General features: G+C 41.3%; 2 protein-coding genes across 2 annotated transcripts; both read left to right on the forward strand.

Annotated features, from left to right (window-relative positions):
• Positions 1-14,549: 14,549 nt before the first annotated feature.
• On the forward strand, positions 14,550-16,214 carry LOC149500415 (uncharacterized). The gene has a single exon (XM_089736570.1). It carries the CDS (start codon positions 14,550-14,552, stop codon positions 16,212-16,214), a length of 1,665 nt encoding a protein of 554 aa, XP_089592696.1.
• A 138-nt stretch (positions 16,215-16,352) lies between these two features.
• Positions 16,353-20,108, forward strand: LOC149500416 (uncharacterized). The gene has a single exon (XM_089736573.1). It carries the CDS (start codon positions 16,353-16,355, stop codon positions 20,106-20,108), a length of 3,756 nt encoding a protein of 1,251 aa, XP_089592699.1.
• Positions 20,109-20,498: the final 390 nt, after the last annotated feature.

Raw genomic sequence — 20,498 nt, forward strand, 5'->3', positions numbered from 1 at the left:
AAATTATTAGAAAATTTTACTTCAGAACTGATTTAAACATGAAAAACGGCTTAACCACTTCGAGCTTTTACTATTATACAAGAAAGATATTTATTTATTTTAATTTATGTGAGTCGCATACCATGAACACTTACCGTTTAATGTCAAATACTTCATTAGTTTTAGCGGTAGGCAGCGGCCTGGCTCTGCCCCTGGCATTTCTGAAGTCCATGGGCGACGGTAACCACTCACCATCGGGTGAGCCGTACACTCGTCTGCCTACAAAACCAATAAAAAAACATTATTCCCATCATTTTAGATATTCTATTTAACAAACTTCATATTATTTTAAACAAACAGTTTCAACTTTCAGGTGAAGAAATAAATTAGTTTTAATAAATTCATCAATTTATTATACGTACAATGCACTCAACAAGCTGGCTCTGAGCTAATCTTTTTTTTTTTATTTTTTTTTATTGCGTAGATGGTTGGACGAGCTCACAGCCCACCTGATTTTAAGTGGTTACTGGAGCCCATAGACATCTACAACGTAGACGCGCCACCCACCTTGAGATACAAGTTCTAAAATCTCAGTATAGTTACAACGGCTACCCCACCCTTCAAACCGAAACGCATTACTGCTTCACGGCAGAAATAAGCAGGGCGGTGGTACCTATCCGCACGGACTCACAAGAGGTCCTACCACCAGTAAAAAGTTGTTCTAAGCTCCATATTTCACCCTCTTCTCCGCCTCCTCACTTCAATGGAAATCTTTGGAGACTCTATTTTTTGCCCTTGTAGGCAGACGAGCATACTGCCCACCTGATGGTGACTGGTTACCGTCGCCCATGGACTTCAGCAATGCCAGGGGCAGAGCCAAGCCGCTGCCTACCGCTTAATACTCTCCACAAGCCTCGTTTGAAGAAGAACATGTCATAGCGCTCGGGAAACACCGTGGAGGGGAGCTCATTCCATAGCCGGATGGTATGTCGCAAAAAAGATCTCTGGAAATGCACTGTGGATGACCGCAGTGGCTCCAGGTAGTATGGATGAACTCTACTCCGGTGGCGGGCGGTGCGATGGTAAAAACGAGATGCCGGTATCATCTCGAATAATTCCTCCTCCTAATTTACACTAGTTATAATGTACTTTTTCTTCTAAAAAAACCCGCACAGTACATTACACGTCTAATTTTAAAATCCTGAAATACTTGGATACAAAATAGATCAATTAATATTTAGATAGAAATAGATTTAATCCTTTTCTAAGCTGAATTCGATTAACAAATAGTCCGCTTTAGTCACAGTATAGAGCATCAATAATACAAACATATTAAAACATATTAATAAAAATTAATCCGTTTATTTTGTTGGTAGACTGTACATTCGGTAATGCTTTTAAATTGGCTTAAAACTTTGTAAAATTTTTGAGGTTACGACAATAGTCGGGGCGCCATCAACACAAGATAGATGATGTCAGTATATCTCAATCGAATTCGTCAGTTTCGTGATTATTAGATGATATTCATTGCGAATGGTGATTGTGTTTCACTCATTATAACTCACATGTTTTGTTAATCGCTTTAAATAATAATAATAATTTCGTTATCCAGCTGGGTTAAGGGCCTAATACAGAAAGCAGTTATCCTCGATACTGCACGCATTGTGAGGAGGTTTCTCACTCTGGAGTCCTAAACACTGGTAGTTTGTGTCGTAGACACCGCAATCAGCGGCAATCTATTTTCATATAGTGTTTTTTTTAAATTGGATTTTAATATTTTTAAAAAAAATATTATTTAATTAATAAGATTTTAAATAAATATAAATAAATAATAATAATAATAGAACTCTCTATTTCTACTAGCCAAACTAATCTACTGAAAATTTCGCAAATCAGCTTGTTCTTTAGTTGTTTTAATATGTACCTTCACTTTCCCCGTGTTACGGTGCTATTTTCTGACTACTAATCAACGATTCAGTATTTACGCAAACTAATTAAATTTGCGGGTTTCATCTCAATGCATGATGTTGTTTCTTGTCGCCTTCCCGGAAGTCGTATAAGCTGCTACCTGCCTACGGGATTTTAATACCCGCAAGTCGATTGACAACTTCAAAATGATCGCAGTTATTTTAAAGGAAATACAACATTATAATTTTGTAATAAACATCAAAGATAAATAAATAATATACACTTATAAAAAATGTTTATATAACTAAACCACTCCTAGCTATAATCAAACTAAACCACGAATATAAATTGATAACTTACTCAACGGTGCATGATTCATATTGATAACAACAATTTCAATATTTCTATTCCACAAATAGTGGTAAGAAAGTCATAGAATAAATCAGTAGATACACAAATAAAAAATCGTTTATTCCACAAAGTATTTCAAAATTACTAGTGGCCGGACCACTTGTGAGTCCGCACGGGTAGGTACCATCGCTCTGCCTATTTCTGCCGTGAAACAGTAATGCGTTTCGGTTTGAAGGGTGGGGCAGCCTTTGTAGCTATACTGAGACCTTAGAACTTATGCGACATGAGAACCCTCTTGTCGTGGCCGCTGGAAACTACATACCCGATCCTGTAGACCGAATGGTAAACAGTCGACGTCGCCCAAAGCACGTCATTACGGATCCTCCCGATCCATTAACGGTGCTTTTAGGCACCACAAGCACCGGTCACCGTCCTCGTCGAACCCGTCGCTTGCGACGAAGGGCTCGACGAGCGAATTAACCCCTAGACACAGCCCACTGAGTTTCTCGCCGGATCTTCTCAGTGGGTCGCGTTTCCGATCCGGTGGTAGATTCTGCGAAGCACTGCTCTTGCTAGGGTCAGTGTTAGCAACTCTCCGGTTTGAGCCTCGTGAGCTCACCTACACACGTTAGGGTGAAGCTGAAATAGCCTCTCAAGGCTATCAGCACAGGTAGGAAAAAAAAAAAAGAACTTATATCTCAAGGTGAATGGCGCATTTACGTTGAAGATGGCTATTGGCTCCGGTAACCACTTAACACCAGGTGGACTGTGAGCTCGTCCATACAACAAAGCAATAAAAAAAAGATGTGTGGTGTCGTGGGACACTGGATAGGAACGAAGTTCTTTATTATAAAAATATTAATTTTAAGTTCTATTCGAGGTATAAAAAAATTATTATTCGGGTATACATTTCTTATTATGATTTTTTTATTGATAAAAAAACCTACTTTACAAAGTTATCAACTTTATTTTATTCACAATGATTTATAAAAAATATATAATAAAAATGTTGTTTTTTGTACGTTATTACAAAGTTAAGTCGTACACTGTTTGCATTACTAATAAAAATCTTACGTTACGGACGTTTTTTGCCGGTTGGGGTACCCCTCCGCATCGTCCCGTAAGGAACTTCGTTCCAAAAAAAAAATCACCTAAATTCCATCTAATGAAGACATTTATAAACATAATGAGTGAGGTAAAAAAAAAACAAGAGAACATCGCTCGTAGTTGGGCGCCGCTGATGTAAAGTCGTATTTACCGGCGCCGCGGCGTGACGCGGTCTGGATGCCGGTCACGTCTCCCGCAACACAAGTTTGTTGCGGTACACAGCACACTGTGCTCGTAAAACGTCGCGTTTCTATTCGAGCTAATATTATTTTGAGCTAGGCTACTTATAATAAATGAATATATGATGACCTAGCGTTTAAAGGTACAAACTTGAAGAATTACTGTTTTTTCTAAGCACATTTTTATGTTATTATCAATAATATTATACTGTTTCAAAATTTGTATATTATCGCCGGTTAAATAATTTAAAAACCATTTCTCTCAGTTTAATTATTATAAAAAAGCAAACACAGTTACAATGAAATAAAAAATATCGTACTAGTAGTTTTCAAAGCAATCAGCCGCTGTGAGTGGTTGAACAGATGTTATGACTATTGACTAAGGCTCAAACTGATGTTTAGCGTTCAGTAACGATACTTGCTTTGTCTTAATGCTAAACTTAGCCTGTTACCTGAGCAGAGGTAAATCGTTTTTTTACGTTATCAGAAACGGGTACTACGTCTCAAAAATTGATTTATTTATTAACAATTTATTACACATTTACAAAAAGACAGATTGAAGTATATCACAAATTTAATAGCAGCTATGAGACGGTTGTCTTGTTGTTTCTAGATGTTTTTTTCAGAGAACACAGAAAGAAATATCTGTGCATTAAACTATAAAACTTTAAACATGGAATTTGACTGCTAAACTTTGGAGCATTGCCGCACATTTGGAAGCCAGTGCGTGTCGCCCAGGTGTTACGAGAAAGTTTCCATGGCAGACGTTGACTGCGAACATTTTCACACTGAATCGGCCATTTCCCTTCCCTCGGCAAAGGGATTATTCCTATTAAATTCATTTTGTCATTATAACTTGCACAACTGTGTATGCCAGTATGTTATAAAGAAAATAAATGATATCGAAGTTAACATTTAAAAAAAAATAGGTTTAATCATCACCCTATTGGAGTTTACTCCTTTAGAATCGATTTACATATATAGGCCCGGGGTATGAAAATTATGGGGACCAAAATCGTACTAGCATGTCACACGAAATGCGTTATGCGCATGTCACACGAAATGCGCGCCGGGCTGCTGCGCCGGCAGTCCGCCACAAAGCCTCGTACTGATCGCGCGTTTCTCTCATTATTGTATTTTCATATATTTGTTAGTCGTTTGTTTTGTGTCTCGTTAATTTGTTAATAATCTGTAGTGTATCGTGTTGTCGTAATATAGAACTATTTCTCGTATTGTTTCGTTTAATTTTTTATATCCAGTAAACTCCAGTCGTGCGTCGGAGCGGACACACACACTTTTTTTTATTAAAGAACAATTGTTTATTTATTTATCTTATCTTTATCAAATTATATCTAACTAAAAAAAACAATGGAGTGAATACTTAAAAAGAACAAGTTTGGGAGTCCTAATATATAATTTAATAGTAATAATTAAAAGAACATACTATTATCATTCTTGTCATAACACTTATTTTTTGGGTTTATGTCCATTTTTAAAATTATAAATTACACAATCATTAATTAAGAGTTCATTAGGGTTCCCTTTTTGAACTAAGTGAAAACGTAACATTACCTAAACCATAATATTATGATTATTGAATTGTATGGCTGGCTGCCTGCCCTAACTTCTTAGGAATTTTAGAAATTGCCAAAGGAGGTCCCTAAAAGTTATGCTACTAAACACTTTCACAGTGATTTGAAATATTAGCACCTTAACTAAACTTACTAGCTTGATTTTATAGTACGGGGACAAGAGTGTTATAGCTAGTTAGATGAACTTTTACTGGTGGTAGGACCTCTTGTGAGTCCGCGCGGGTAGGTCCCACCACCCTGCCTATTTCAGCCGTGAAGCAGTAATGCGTTTCGGTTTGAAGGGTGGGGCAGCCGTTGTAACTATACTTGAGACCTTAGAACTTATATCTCAAGGTGGGTAGCGCAACTACGTTGTAGATGTCTATGGGCTCCAGTAACCACTTAAAACCAGGTGCGCTGTGGGCTCGTCCAACCATCTAAGCAATAAATAAATAAAAAGGACACACTGGTCATTATTTATCTGTTACTCTTCTATTGAAATCCACGACCAACGAACTCTGAACGCCCATATTACAGCTGTAACGGGATGACGGTCAACTTTTCCCGGCAAGTTCTGGAGCTGTCTATAAAACTAAATGAGAGTTTTGGTCCGAGGTCCAAGCTCTGAAGTATTACTGTGGCTTAGAATAGGGCTGCCTCTGTGCTTTATAGAATAGAATTGCTCAGAAAGCTCGATTATATTGTTGATGGCGCCAAACGAATATGTCAGTGTAACTACGGCACATGCTATTTATTGTATAAATATAATATAAAATTGTTATTTCGCTATCAACTTTACTGGTTATTGACGTGACAACGTCTTACAATTCGATGGAGCCGGCTGCACGCACGAAAAAACATGACTCATGTGGCGTTACCTCGCTCTGAGGCGTTCCATTTAAGGCTTGAAGTGTAAGCGAGAGCGCGCTACGAGCGACAAAGAGGCACAATCGGCCTCCGCGTTCGGCAGGTTCGGCATCTCTCCTACTTGAGTGAGCGATGCATCCGCAGCTACTATACATTTACATGTTTTCGTCAAGTATGAAGTTCAGTGAAAAGTGAATGTGGTGTCAATTGTCCATACAAAATATCTATCAAACAAATAAAATTAAAATTCTCTTTTGAAAAATGAAACCATTCCATCAGTATTTTCTTATTACGTTGTCACCTTCACCTATCGTCAGTAAGCCGACTTTACAGACAACCGATTTTTTTTTACTAGTGGTAGGATGTCTTGTGAGTCCGCACGGGTATGTACCGCCGCTCTGCCTATTTCTGCCGTGAAGCAGTAATACGTTTCGTTTTGAAGCATGGGGCAGCCGTTGTACTGTAAAAACGGAGACTTTAGAACTCAAATCTCAAGGCTTAGAGTTTAGTCGGCATTTACAATGTAGATGTCTATGGGCTCCAGTAGCCGCTTAACATCAGGTAGGCCATGAGCTCGTCCACCCACCTAAACAATACATAAAAAACGACATGCAGACTTTTAGAATAAACTTTAAACGTATCTATCTATAGCAAATGCAAAAGACCACAAGTGTCTGAAGAGCACGATCTCTCACCGAAGCGATTTCTTGCCTCTCTTAATTTTTTCCACAACACCACTACTACAATTGTTAATTGAGTTCATACACAACAATACCTATTGTATGAACTTACATTCTCAACCCTGGAAGTTACCGGGAACACGTGACTAGAATGTAGTCAAGTCGGTCTGCTGGAGCTCTTGCAATTTTGGTTAAATCATATTGTGCTTTTCATCGAAATCATGGTTATAAAAAATAAGTTTTCACAGTAGCCTTTTGTTGCTTAATAACGCAACCCATATATTAAATAATGAAGCATTAATTTACTTACATGAAGTATTTTTGTTATGAGACACTCAGTGGCTAAATGCCACAGTTTTATTTGTTAGCTGTGTATAAACCGTTTCTAAAATTAAGAAATGGAGTGCACATACGATTTTTGAGCTTATAGTATAGTTGATTCATAACAATAACACGCCTTTCTTGTAAACCAAACCTTTTATAAATAAAATACAATGGCAGACTGTATTTTATGTTTCTTATTTCATTTGAATCAGCGTTTATCGGTTTTTAGAATTAATTCAGTAAAAATTATCAAAAATAATGTGACGCGCGAATGAAAAACTCTCTCTAATTCGTAACCAGCTAGAATCTTAAAAAGCGTATATGACTATAATATAAATTAACGAATAAACCTTCAAAAGTTTGGAAGCATAGAAATATGTACAATGTGATGGGTGTCAAGAAAAACTATTAATGTTCAGGCAATTATATTAACATCAATTACAAACACAGATACAGAATACACTGCAATACACGTATTACAAAAGACACTGTCTGTGTTTATTATTAGTAATTTATTAATTCTAAAACAAGGGTTCAATGAATGCGCCTTCAGAGGTAAGAGCAGACTATCAAAGTTGCACTTGTTTCGAAAAGTCTAGACAGCAAGACGAGTGCTGGTATTTGTCTTTAGGAAGCCGAAATTTTCGCCGTACAATTAAGAAACAAAGAACCGCTTTGAGCGATACGTACGTGTGTCTTTGTCCAAAGTAAAGCGTTATGCCAAACTTTAACCTTTAGGGAATGACTTTTAAAAAATAATCTTAATTCTCATTTACAGCACTCCCTTATAGTCTAGTCAACAAGTTCAAAAACGTGTTAAATAGACATAAAGCTCCTAAAAATATGTACGATAGCTCATTGGATGCGGAATGATGTCTACAAAAATGTTTTTTAAGGGCTTATTAGCACATAAAAAATTGCGATTGTTATAAACAAAATAAGATTAAAAAAAAAGGAATTTGGTTTTTCCTTAATTCTTTCTAAAATAATGATATTTAAGGAATTTTGAAAAAAGATCCTGAAAGAGGAGGAAATTTCCAATAAAAAAGTCCCAACTCCCGGAATTCTATCTCTATTATTTATAAAAAAAAATTAACGCTGAAAATAGCGCTCCGCGAGGTCGTTACGGCATAGGCGCGCCGTCTAAAAAGCCGGTATATCACCTAAAATATTTTTTTTATAGTATTAAATAACAATTTAAAATTTGAATAAATTATGGTGTAATCTAAACACTTGAACGAAAAAAACCTAGGTGAAAAAAAATTTTTACATCGATTTTTCAAAAATTTACACCATTGTTAATTAACTAACTTTTTTCCAATCTCTGTTTTTATAAATTACGGTATAAAAGTTTCAATAATTCATCTATAAATTTTTCCCTTCGTGGAGCTCTTATCATTAAAGTACTTAATAAAGTTATGCAAAAATAATTTCTTAATCTTTATTATTTTGATAATTATAATTTTTTTTAATTAACAAAAAAATTAATTTCTAAAAAATGTTATGAAAAATAGTCTTTTTCCGTAATATCTTAATATTGCTGTTTTTGCATCTACTATAGGTATTAATTAACATTTTAAAAAAAAAATTTACGCTATTTGTTAAGAAATTGTTTATAAATAAATAGACTATTTTAGGATTTAAAAAAAAAAGAAATTACCGTCTTATTGTATAGGTGAAATAAAGATTTTTTTTAAAAAAAAATTTCTTAAATAAATGTTTTAATTGTTTAAAATCGTTTTTTTCATATTTCAATTGTTTAAATAATTAGTTAAGAAATTATTTTTTTCTTAAAAATCATCATGGACTCTTTTCAGCGGATTAACAAAGAAATACATTTTTTTATAAATAATTTCATTGTCTATTTAACACGTTTTTGAACTTGTTGACTAGACTATTATAGAGGGTCTACTTTTCGTACCATAGTGATATTTATTTATTTATTAAGTTGCACCAACAAAGTGATCATCAATACAAAACATTGAACAATTGACAAAAGTTAATGTCGGTAGCGGTAGGCAGCGGCTTGGCTCTGCCCTTGGCATTGCTGAAGTCCATGGGCGACGGTAACCACTCACCATCAGGCCGTATGCTCGTCTGCCTACAAAGGCAATAAAAAAAAAAAAAATGTCACCTAAATATAGGTGCAATCGACAGTGCATCAACAACATAAATAAACTATATAACTAAGATTTGATTACATTTGATTGATTGCTTAAGATTAGTTTATATTTAATTGGGAAATGATCCGCGACAGATTTTTCCTGTAAGTTGTGAGACAATCAAACAAAACATCTATTTCACTTAAAATTAGTTCAGCGCAATCGGACAACTCCGAAAGGTGGAACTCATAACACAATATAATTACAACTCAGAATTAACATTATAATATGACAGATATCAATCTATCTCTCAAAATGGATAACAAAGGAGACCTCGCATGGCTTTGTAATCGAGCAAACAGCGAAAACAATCGATCAAAGAACAAAGAGACCACAGCTTCAATTTAAATAGCACCGCCTATCTATTTGCCACGTAGCAGCTATGCAATCTAGATTAAAGGGTGAAACAGCCATCAATGTACTATATAATTGAGAGTTACTCCTCAGGGCCTGAGGTCGGTGGTGGCATTCAAATTATGATGTCACTGACCATTTAACGACAGGCGAACCGTGAGCTTGACTGCCAATCTATGCGATAGAAAAAAAATACCATGACCGTAAATACCACCAAAAAAAATACCACCGTACAAATAAACAATAAAGCTTTCAACCGATTCTCTGTCCCTACTGCATAATTATCTAAGACGAAATCTTTGAAAGTTCTTTAATTAGTGTAGAATTTTAATATAAAACTCTAGTGTTTATTTAAGTAAAAGCTTTTAAAAACTACACTCATCAATTAAGGTAGAATTAAATTAGACTGGGGCGTAAGCGTTGTGCGCAACTTCGCAGTCTGAGGTCACATTCTGAGATCAAGCAAGTGCTACTGTCGGCTTTTTCAGAAAATCACCCTCTTAGTCTGAATACTCATTAGTCACCCTATCCATTACAAAGGTACAAAACAAAAGATGCAATAAATTATGAATAGTCAGTTCCTCAATTCTCAAATAACAAAAAAGGTCAATTGTTAACACAATTGGCGCCTTAGCAATTTTCCTATACGAATTCTAACAATTTCCTATCACGATACAATCAGAATTCTGACCCACGATGCAGCCCTCCCCGAGGGACCCTTCGCGAAATAACCAAAAACATGTTTGCCACCTACCCTCAGTAATGTAATTTACCGATGTGATATTACCATCGGTATTTATCCCCTACCTCATTACCTCCGCAGCATCCAATCCTAGCATTCCAATCCGTGGCTTGCAATCACATTGGACGAGGGCTCCCTTGAGTTGCTTCCAGACTTTGGCTCCAAATCCGAAGCGACCCTCAACAACTTGATTATATTAAGGATGCCAGGGTCTTGTTAAACTGGCGATCTGGTTGATTCGATATTGGTTATGTTGGGGTCCGCGAAGGTGCTCCCGAGTGATCGAGGTGTCACAAAATAGTTTTTCCACTCAGTTACGCTTGTATTTTCGTTTTATTTTTATTTGTTATGATCAAAGTTTAGGTGAACGGTTAACTTGTAATGTTCAGTGATGTACTAAAAATATTGGGTTAGTCAAAGCGCACTGAAGTAAGATGACTTAGTATTTATGTACTTCACATTATCTTTTAAGAAGAAATTGGCTACGTATACACAATTAAGCTTTTTTATCAATGTTTTTTTTATTGCTTAAACGGGTTTACGAGCCATAGCGAGCTGATGGAGCCCATAGACATCAACAACATAAATATCATCACCTATCTTGAGATACGAGTTGCAAGCCTCTGTTCTTTAATACAATTGGCTGATCTATCTTTCAACCCTGTTAGTTTCTGTTGTGAAGCAGCAAGATATTTAAAGGGTAGAGCAGCCGCTGTATTAAAAAAATGAGATTTAGAACTCATGACTCAAGGTGGGTGGTGACATTTACGTGGCCCACATCTGTGCATTACGACAACCACCTAAGACCAAGCGAGTCGTCAATAAAAACAAAAACAAAAGATCGAACTACGGGATAGTCTGCCAAGATAAACATTTTTTTTTAATTACTTATATGGGTGGACGAGCTCTAGGCCCCACTTGGTGTTAAGTGGTTATCGGAAAGCAGACGTCTACAGCGTAAATACCGCCACCTACCTTGAGATTTAAGTTCTAAGGTCTCAGTTTTTACAGTTGAACTGCTGCAAACGCATTACTGCTTCACGTCAAAAATAGGCAGGGCGGTGGTCCCTATCCATGCGGACTCACAAGACGTCCTACCGACAGTAAAATTTGTAACTATTACAGCTTAATAATGCAAACAATTACTGGGATGCATACGATTTATATATACAGAGCTAACATACCAGACTGCGATTTTGTTCACTTGCAATATTGGCACCGAACCCCAAAAAAGCTAAATATATCAGATGCCCAAAAAAGAAACTAACGTAGGCGTGCCGAAGTTAAGTCGAACTTACACCCTTAACTATTTATTTATTGTACCTCGGAGTCCCGCGTTGCTAACATAACTTACACGGATCTAAACGACCGTATGACCATAGCATAAAGTCCGAAACAGCATTGCAATAGTCTGTTTAATATTGTCAATACTTTTACATTGGCAAACCTGAGAGGAAGTCGCGTCCAGGTAAAAAATATATTTCATGAGGTGTTAATGTAAGAGTTTTTTTTATAGCTATACAAATAAGATGTATAAACGATTTGAATAATCTTTGAGTGACCCAGTCAAAGCCTGACTCTTGATTCTTGGAGAATTGACTAAGCAAAATCTAGTTCAACCCTTAGTCTCAATGTGACCCTAATTTATTCAAAATTCATTAGTTCGATATTAGCTAGCATTTTTCTTCTTTTTCTCCACCTTATCCCACTAGGTGGGGTCGGCACAGCCAATTTTTCTCTTCCATTCTCTTCTATCAGCCGTCATCTCAACACTCACTCCTCTCTATCTCATATCGTCATTCACACACTCCATCCATGTCTTCTGCAGTCGACATCTTACCCCTCTACCTTGTACTACCATTTCCATACATCTCTCTACGCACCACATGTCCATACCACGCTAACCGTCCGCTCTTTAATTTGCTAATTACCGGGGCTACTTTCATACTTCCTCAGCTACTGATACTAGCTAGCATTCAACTTATTTTTTCCAATAATTAGAACATAATCAATGATATCCACAGTTGCTTACGAATAATCGTGACTTTACCATAGATTTTGAATACAGTTTGACTACTGACGAAAGTCGAGGAAGCATCAGTTAATGCCCATCAGATGATACTGCATTTGTATTGCTATATTCTTCTATTACCAACGATTCCGAATCACCAAAAATGTAATTAACTTACTAGATTTTGAACTAGGATACTAATGTTAAAAAAATATGTAGCTAATGAATAAGTTTGATTCAATAAAAAAAGCGATTTAAATTGTAATAATCAAAACAACACTGACTTGACTAGTAAGCTATAACCAACACTTGGTTTTATAGTTTACGAAAGCTAATTTTTTACGATGACGATAATATTACGATAAGCGACAGCGCTGCTATTTATATGGAACTGCCAACACGCATTTATGTGACGGGGATCGATATCCATTTGATGCGTTACGACCTCTTGTCTCCCCAATTAGGAAACAAAAACCATCAGCCGATAAACCTGCCTCTAAACCTTCCGGGTTTCTCTCCTGAACTTGCTCTAAATAAATAACACGCTATCGCAATGTTTTTTTATTATTAATCATGTCGTGTATCTTTTAAAATGTTTTCATCAGTGTGAAACTTGTTACTAACAGCCCTACATAGAAAGCATTTTAGGTCTGACAAGGTACTGTGTACTAAAGTTGTTCGAAACCAATCCGTTAGTTTTTGAATTCTTACCACGGCAACACGGGTCGCGATTTGACGGTGCCGTCGCGATTTGACATCTGTCACTTTGTCTTGCTTCTCGAACGGGACGGTACCTGTATATTGACGGTCTACGCTAAAGTTGTGTATCATCGCTAATCCTTATCCATTCCTGCCCCATACCCTTCTCCCTAAGTGATACGGCGTGAGAAGACGAAGGCATCGGTTCCGGTGAGTGATTGCATGATATTTTGTTAAAATAGTACATACGGCGCCGCGAATCGCGGCACATGTTCGACGCGCACCTCGTGCTGGTTTCCGTAGCCCTAGGCTGCCACGAGGTCGCTGGGTTCGAATCGAACAATTTCTGGTAGCAGAGCGTGGTTAGATTTGTGAAATCTATAGTAATTACCACGAATTGTAAAAATTTTTACGTCTAACCTCACTTAATTTTGTTACTAGTCAGCAGAAGTAGTGTAGGCATAGGGTTCGGTTCTGTTTAAACTATCATTCTGCTGACCTAGGTCAGGTCGTTTAGTGTGTTTCTATCCACCTGGTTAAGAAAATTAGTGAGTAGTAATAGTTAGTAATAGTAAGACTGATTTATTAGCTTCCACTGCGCATAGCTGACTAATTGTACGTGAGTTGGACAGCTGTGCTGGCTGAGTTTATGACCTAGCACACAGCTGCTACAGTGGTCAGCTATTTTCATACTATTACTACAGATTTATGTTAATTCTGCTCATCATAGCAGTAGATTACCACATCTATTTAAGCATAATTGTGTGTAACAATCTGAATGTTATTACAGTTTGGGTTTATAATTTATTATTAATTTGTGTATGATTGTAGCTCACTTCCTACTTATATTTTAGTATAATTGAGCTGCAACACATTTGTAATTGAATATAACTGGAGTACTTGTTGAACTTGTAGTAGTAGATTGCTGGTTGGGCCCTGTTTGGAGACTAGCTTAGTTATAGTCCAGAGGCCAACGGTGTATGAGTGTCATTTCAAAACTTATACCAGCAATTTGCTATTATATATATTTTTTGTTATTTGTTTTAATTTGTTCTAAATTTAAATTACTTGTTTGAATTTGTGGTAGTGGATTGCTGACTGTGGGCCCTGCTTGGTGACTGGCTTTGGTATAGTCCTGAGGCCATCAGTGTTTGAAAATTAATTCACAAATTTTTATCAGCAATTTGCTATCATATAATTAATTTTTAATTTTAATTTTGTTATTTGACTTACCCGTTGAACGGTGTGAATACTTTGTGATAGTAAATTGTTGATTGGGTCCTGTTTGGTGACTAGCTTCTAGTTATAGTCTAGAGGCCAGGTGCGCTTGAGTTTAGTTACAACTCAAAACCTGGTATCAGCAATTTTCTATCTTATAACTTTTAATTTTAAGTTTGTTCTTATTGTTGGGGTGTCCTTGGTACAGTGGTGAGGTCTAGGTTACCTAAATACTTAGGAGTAGGAATATTTTGGTGGGCTCACTCGTACACTCCTTTAAATAATTCCTTTGTTTTTGTTTTGAATTTTTATTTTGATTTTTTTTTGATTTTTTTTTTGATTTTTTTTTGAATTTTTTTTTGATTTTTTTTTGTTCTGGTTGTAAACTGCAAGTAACATGTCGGTGTCCTACATTCGCGGGAAGGTGACTAGTGAGCTCCGATGGTTCGCATCAGCTCATGCTTTGGTTGACAGAACGGATAGGGATGCGGCATTGCTCGATAGGGCGTCTCAGGTGCACGAACGGTTGGAGGTAGTGTACGATCGGTTGTCTGACCTCGTTGCTTTGGGGTCCGAAGTGGAGAAGGAGGTGATCCATGCCATCGGTCTTGACGTGGACCAGTGTCAGGAGTACGCTGATGCCATTCTGCAACGGGTGGCCGATATTAAGAAGCAGTCGCCTTCCGGTGGTAATGGAGGTTCGGGAACTTCGTCAGGCGTCATATCACGCCTCCCCTCCATCGACCTGCCGATCTTCCACGGTGATCTGAACGAGTGGGTCGGCTTTATAAATTTGTTTGACAGCCTGGTCCATGGTCGGTCGGACTTGACTGCCTCTTATAAGATGGCTCAGCTTCGGGGTGCTCTGCGAGGTGAACCTGGTGAATTGGTGGCACACTTGCCTATCACCAACGACAATTATGCGGTCGCACGCCAGATCCTATTCGACCGATATCAAAATCAACGACGGTTGGTAGACGCTCAGCTGGCCAGGCTGTTTGCGATACCCAAACTTTCTCGGGCGTCCGATATCAGAACCGAGGTACTGAATCCAGTTACGGTGGCCACTAAGGCCTTGGGCAATCTGGGTCTACCAGTAGACCAATGGTCATATCTGCTCTTTTATATTGTTGCAGGTAGGCTGCCGGTTGAGGTGCTCACTCGCTTCGAGCAGCAGGACAACGCAGGTAGGGACGAACTGCCTACCCTGGCCAATCTGCTGGCATTTTTAGAAGCCGAAAGTCGCAGACACGAGATTATGCCACCACCCTCCTCCTCTGGGTCGCGTGTGCCGGCTTCCGGCCACGCCGTTTCGGTTGCTCAGAGGGGAGGGGGAGGGGATAAGAGGGGGCCGTCTCAACGACTGACTGCGCTCATGGCAGCGGTGGGAGGCCCACGGTGTGCCTTCTGTCATGAGAGCGGGCACGACGTAGCCGCCTGTCCGAGGTTCCGGTCGACGCGCATCAGGGGTAGACGCAACATCGTTGCCCAGCGGCGATGGTGCTTTTTTTGTTTTGGGCCGCACACGGCGAGCGTCTGTCCACAGCCACAATTGTGCCCTAATTGCGACGGTCGGCACCATGCCCTCCTGTGTCTGGAGTCTGCCGCCACTCCGAGGTCATCCGGACGCAGTCATCCAGCCTCGCCGACCGGTGAGCGCACCGGTCGTAGCCCTCGCCAATTCGGCGGCGTGGACCCTCGGGAAGAAGCTTCGCAGGGAGGAGCCGGGTTAGGTACTGCGGGCGGGTGCCAGCGGATGCCCACTAGCTACGCCGGGGTGGCCACGTTGTCCCCCCGTGCGGGGCCGTGTTCGCCTGCTGGATCGAGTAGCCCTGCTCACTTGTCTCCCCTTCCCTCAGAAGTACGGTTTTCCCCTCCGCTGAGGGAGCGGCCGACGCTGGAGCGACTCCCTCCAGTGTTTGGCCCGTTTGGCCATCGTACACGGAGGTATATGAGGCGAGACGGGAAACGAGGGCCTTATGTGGGAGCGTGGGATCCGCTGGCACGCTACGACCTTCCGTCGCGCGCCAACCGGGATAGCGGGGACCCGGGCCCCCGCTAGGAAATTGCCGCTCACTGCAGTGTTGCCCCAGCCCCAGAAGCTGTTTTACTTCCTACCGCTTCTGTTCGGGTGTTGGATTCGGATGGCAACACTGTGTTTGCTCGAGCTCTGTTGGATTCCGGCGCACAGGGCAGTATTATGTCGAGCAACCTTGCAGTACGGTTGGGCAATCCTATTTACAAGTCTTCTTATTCTATTCGTGGAGTGGGCAATGTTAGAATTTCGGACGTGATCGGTCACACTTCATTTATTTTCTCATCGAATCCCAACCCTCGCTTACAGTTTAGAGTCTCAGCTTTGGTGATGCCTGAGGTGATAGGTCGTCACCCTCCGGTGAAGGTAAACAGTTACATACGGTCATTGACTTCAGACTTACGGCTAGCGGACCCCAAGTTTGACACCCCGGGGCCAGTAGACGTACTACTTGGGGCGGATGTACTAGGGAAGCTGCTCCTGACTGGGAAGCGCGTTCTTCATGCGGAGGGTTTGGTTGCAATGGACACAAAATTAGGGCATGTATTGTTGGGTCCTGCGTTCCGGCCGGTCGCTGCGAGGAAATCGGACAATTTTCTGGTCGGGTCTACGCTTTCGGAAGTAGTCCAACGGTTTTGGGAACTAGAAGAACCTCCTACAGCTTATCGAGTTAACCCGGATGAGGAGGAATGTGAGCTGTTTTACCAGAATAATACGGGTCGTCTCTATTCGGGCCGGTTCTTGTTAAGACTTCCTTTTCGGGCGAATCGCCCACTGCTAGGCAGTTCGAGGAAGGCAGCAGAGACTAGACTTTTGTCAATGGAGAGACGCATGAGGCGCGACGCGGTGTTCCGGCAGAAATATGTAGAGTTTATGCGGGAGTATGAATCCTTAGGTCACATGTCGGTTTCCAAGGTAGATTGGAGTGCTACAGAGCACTGTTTCCTGCCTCATCATGCGGTTTTGAAAACTCCTAACGGGAAAATTAGGGTCGTGTTTGACGGTTCGGTCACGACCTCCTCCGGCGTCTCGTTAAATCAGTGTCTCCATTCGGGTCCAAAGCTGAACCGGGACATTTCAGACATACTGACGAGCTTCCGCCGGCACCAGATCGTTTTCGTGGCAGACATCCGTATGATGTTCAGGCAAACGGTGATTCATCCGGAGGATAGGCGGTATCAACTCATTCTCTGGCGTGAAAGCTCAGATGAGCCCATAAAAATTTATGAACTGAACACGAACACTTACGGGTTGCGGTCGAGTCCATATTTGGCGGTTCGTTCTTTGCGGGAGCTGGCAGTGAGGGAACGGTTGCACTACCCTCGTGCTGCGGACATTTTGGAACGGGACCTATATGTCGATGACGTATGTACGGGCGCCGACAGTGTCGAAGAGGCCTTATCACGCAAGGATGAACTGATCCGCCTTTTGAGCAGGGGCGGGTACGAGTTGAGAAAATGGCTGTCTAACTGTCCTGAGTTGTTGACTGGTTTGCCAACGGAGTTTCAACAGGATCCCCATCTTTTCGAGAATGTCGATAACCCTAACATGCTGTCGGTCCTAGGGATACAATATCGTCCGATTCAAGACGAATTTACCTATCGGGTGGAGTTGGAAAATCCAAAGGTATGGTCTAAGCGAACGGTGCTTTCCACAATTGCTCGAACCTTCGATCCAAACGGTTGGATCGCTCCTGTCACTTTTCTCTTGAAGTGCTTCATGCAGCGACTGTGGTCTGCTAACCTGTCATGGGACGAGGGGATTGCTGGTGACCTATTGAAGGATTGGTTGAACTTTTTCTCGTCTCTTCCTGATATTAACCACGTGTCAATACCTCGGAAGCTGGTTCCTGCGGGCAAATACAAGGCGTCTCTGCACGGGTTTTCGGATGCCTCGGAACGTGGATTCGCAGCTGCGGTATACTTGCGAACGGTTTCTTCAACTGGAAGGGTTGATATACGGTTGGTGTTAGCGAAGAGTAAGGTCGCTCCGCTTCGGACACGCATGACGATTCCGAAGCTCGAGTTGTCTGGTGCCGCTCTGTTGACTAGGTTGTTAAACCATACAGCTACTAGTTTACGGTCGGTTATTGATTTAGAAAACACTGTGTATGCTTGGACAGACAGCCAGATAGTGTTGTGCTGGTTGAAGGCTTCGGTTCATACACTTGAAGTTTTCGTGGCCAACCGTGTCTCCCAGATTCAAGGTTCTGAGGTCCCTCTAACCTGGAGACACGTGCCTGGTGAGCTCAATCCGGCGGACTGCGCTTCTCGGGGATGCTTAGCATCGGAAATAGTTGATCATCAGTTATGGTGGGGTCCCCAGTGGCTCACCATGAAGGCTTCTCAGTGGCCTCCCTCTCGCATAGAAGTTCCTCCAGGTCTCGTGGCTGCACCGGCGCAGTTCGAGGATCGAGGAGTGATTCAGGGGTTGGATTTGGATCTGCTCATCAACCGTTATAGCTCCTTGGACAAGCTGGTTAAGGTTACCGCCTGGATTTTGAGGTTTATTCGGAATTGTCGTTTGTCGGTGTCTCAACGCAATATGACACCTGTTGTGTGTCCCATCGAGCGGAAGAAGGCGCTGCTGAAATTAATTGAAGTTGTGCAAGCCACCAGCTTTCATTCAGAATTGAAGGCGCTAAGGACTGAGCGCCCTAAGCTTCGTGGAGCTATCGCTCGTCTTAGCCCCTTTGTAGACGGCCAGGGGTTGATTCGAGTGGGAGGTAGATTAAGTAACTCAAATTTACCTTATTCGGCGCGCCATCCTCTTTTACTTCCCAAGAAGAGCCAGTTAGTTGACCTGTTGGTGATGGATCGCCACATCGCAAATTCGCATTCCGGTTGCAATGCGTTGTTGGCATCCCTCCAGAGGGAATTTTGGATTCTGTCAGGGCGTCGTACGGTTCGGAGCGTCCTTTTCCGGTGTTTACCCTGTTATCGGCTTAAGGCGTCTACGATGCAGCCTCAGATGGGAGATCTGCCTCCAGACAGAGTGAAGAAGATGAGGCCGTTTTCTGGAGTTGGTACGGACTTCGCTGGGCCTTTCATGATCAAGGCTTCACGTTTGCGGAATGTTAGGTTAATTAAGGCTTATCTGTGCGTCTTTGTCTGCCTTTCAACCAAAGCTGTACATCTTGAAGTTGTTGCCGACCTTACAACTGAAGCCTTTATTGCGAGCTTGGATAGATTTGTGTCCCGTCGAGGCTTACCCGAATTGATACGCTCCGATAACGGCACGAATTTTGTAGGTGCGGACCGTTACTTGCGGGATGTAGTAAATTTCTTGAACAATAACCAGGTGGATATTGAAACGGCCCTCTCTCGTCGCGGTATTCGGTGGACCTTCAGTCCTCCAGGATGCCCCCACTGGGGTGGAATTTTCGAGGCAGTAGTAAAATCGGCTAAGACTCACTTGATGCGCGTGATAGGGCAAACCTCGCTCACCTTTGAGGAGTTAACTACGGTATTTTGTAAAATTGAAGCGGTACTTAATTCACGGCCGTTGTGCCCGCTCAGTTCAGACCCGAATGACTTGGAGTCGTTAACTCCAGGCCATTTCTTGATAGGACAGCCACTCAATGCGTTGCCGGAGTATCCCCTCTCGGATATCAAGCCTGGACGGTTGAGGCGATACCAGATGTTGCAGCAGATGTCCCAAGATTTCTGGAAACGTTGGTCCCTTGAGTATTTACATCTGCTCCAGCAGCGCTTTAAGTGGACGGATAGAACCAGTCCCCCTCACGTCGGTGACCTTGTGTTGGTTAAGGATGCTAACCTGCCGCCACTGCGTTGGCGTAGGGGGCGCATTGTTAATCTGTTTCCCGGTAAGGATGGGACCCCTCGGTCTGCAGAGGTTCTGGTCGGGGACTCGGTTCTCAAACGAGCGGTCACAACGTTGTCCCGGCTGCCAGTTGATTAGGGACAGGTAGGGGACCTGTCCGGGCGGGTGACTGTTCGAAACCAATCCGTTAGTTTTTGAATTCTTACCACGGCAACACGGGTCGCGATTTGACGGTGCCGTCGCGATTTGACATCTGTCACTTTGTCTTGCTTCTCGAACGGGACGGTACCTGTATATTGACGGTCTACGCTAAAGTTGTGTATCATCGCTAATCCTTATCCATTCCTGCCCCATACCCTTCTCCCTAAGTGATACGGCGTGAGAAGACGAAGGCATCGGTTCCGGTGAGTGATTGCATGATATTTTGTTAAAATAGTACATACGGCGCCGCGAATCGCGGCACATGTTCGACGCGCACCTCGTGCTGGTTTCCGTAGCCCTAGGCTGCCACGAGGTCGCTGGGTTCGA

Source organism: Bombyx mandarina, chromosome 21 (assembly GCF_030267445.1).
Source record: "Bombyx mandarina strain Sakado chromosome 21, ASM3026744v2".
Taxonomy (NCBI): Eukaryota; Metazoa; Arthropoda; class Insecta; order Lepidoptera; family Bombycidae; genus Bombyx; species Bombyx mandarina.

What these genes read in the sequence shown, in the direction of transcription:
- LOC149500416 (XM_089736573.1), top strand. Translation starts at nt 16,353, where the DNA reads ATGTCGAGCAACCTTGCAGTACGGTTGGGCAATCCTATTTACAAGTCT.
- LOC149500415 (XM_089736570.1), top strand. Translation starts at nt 14,550, where the DNA reads ATGTCGGTGTCCTACATTCGCGGGAAGGTGACTAGTGAGCTCCGATGG.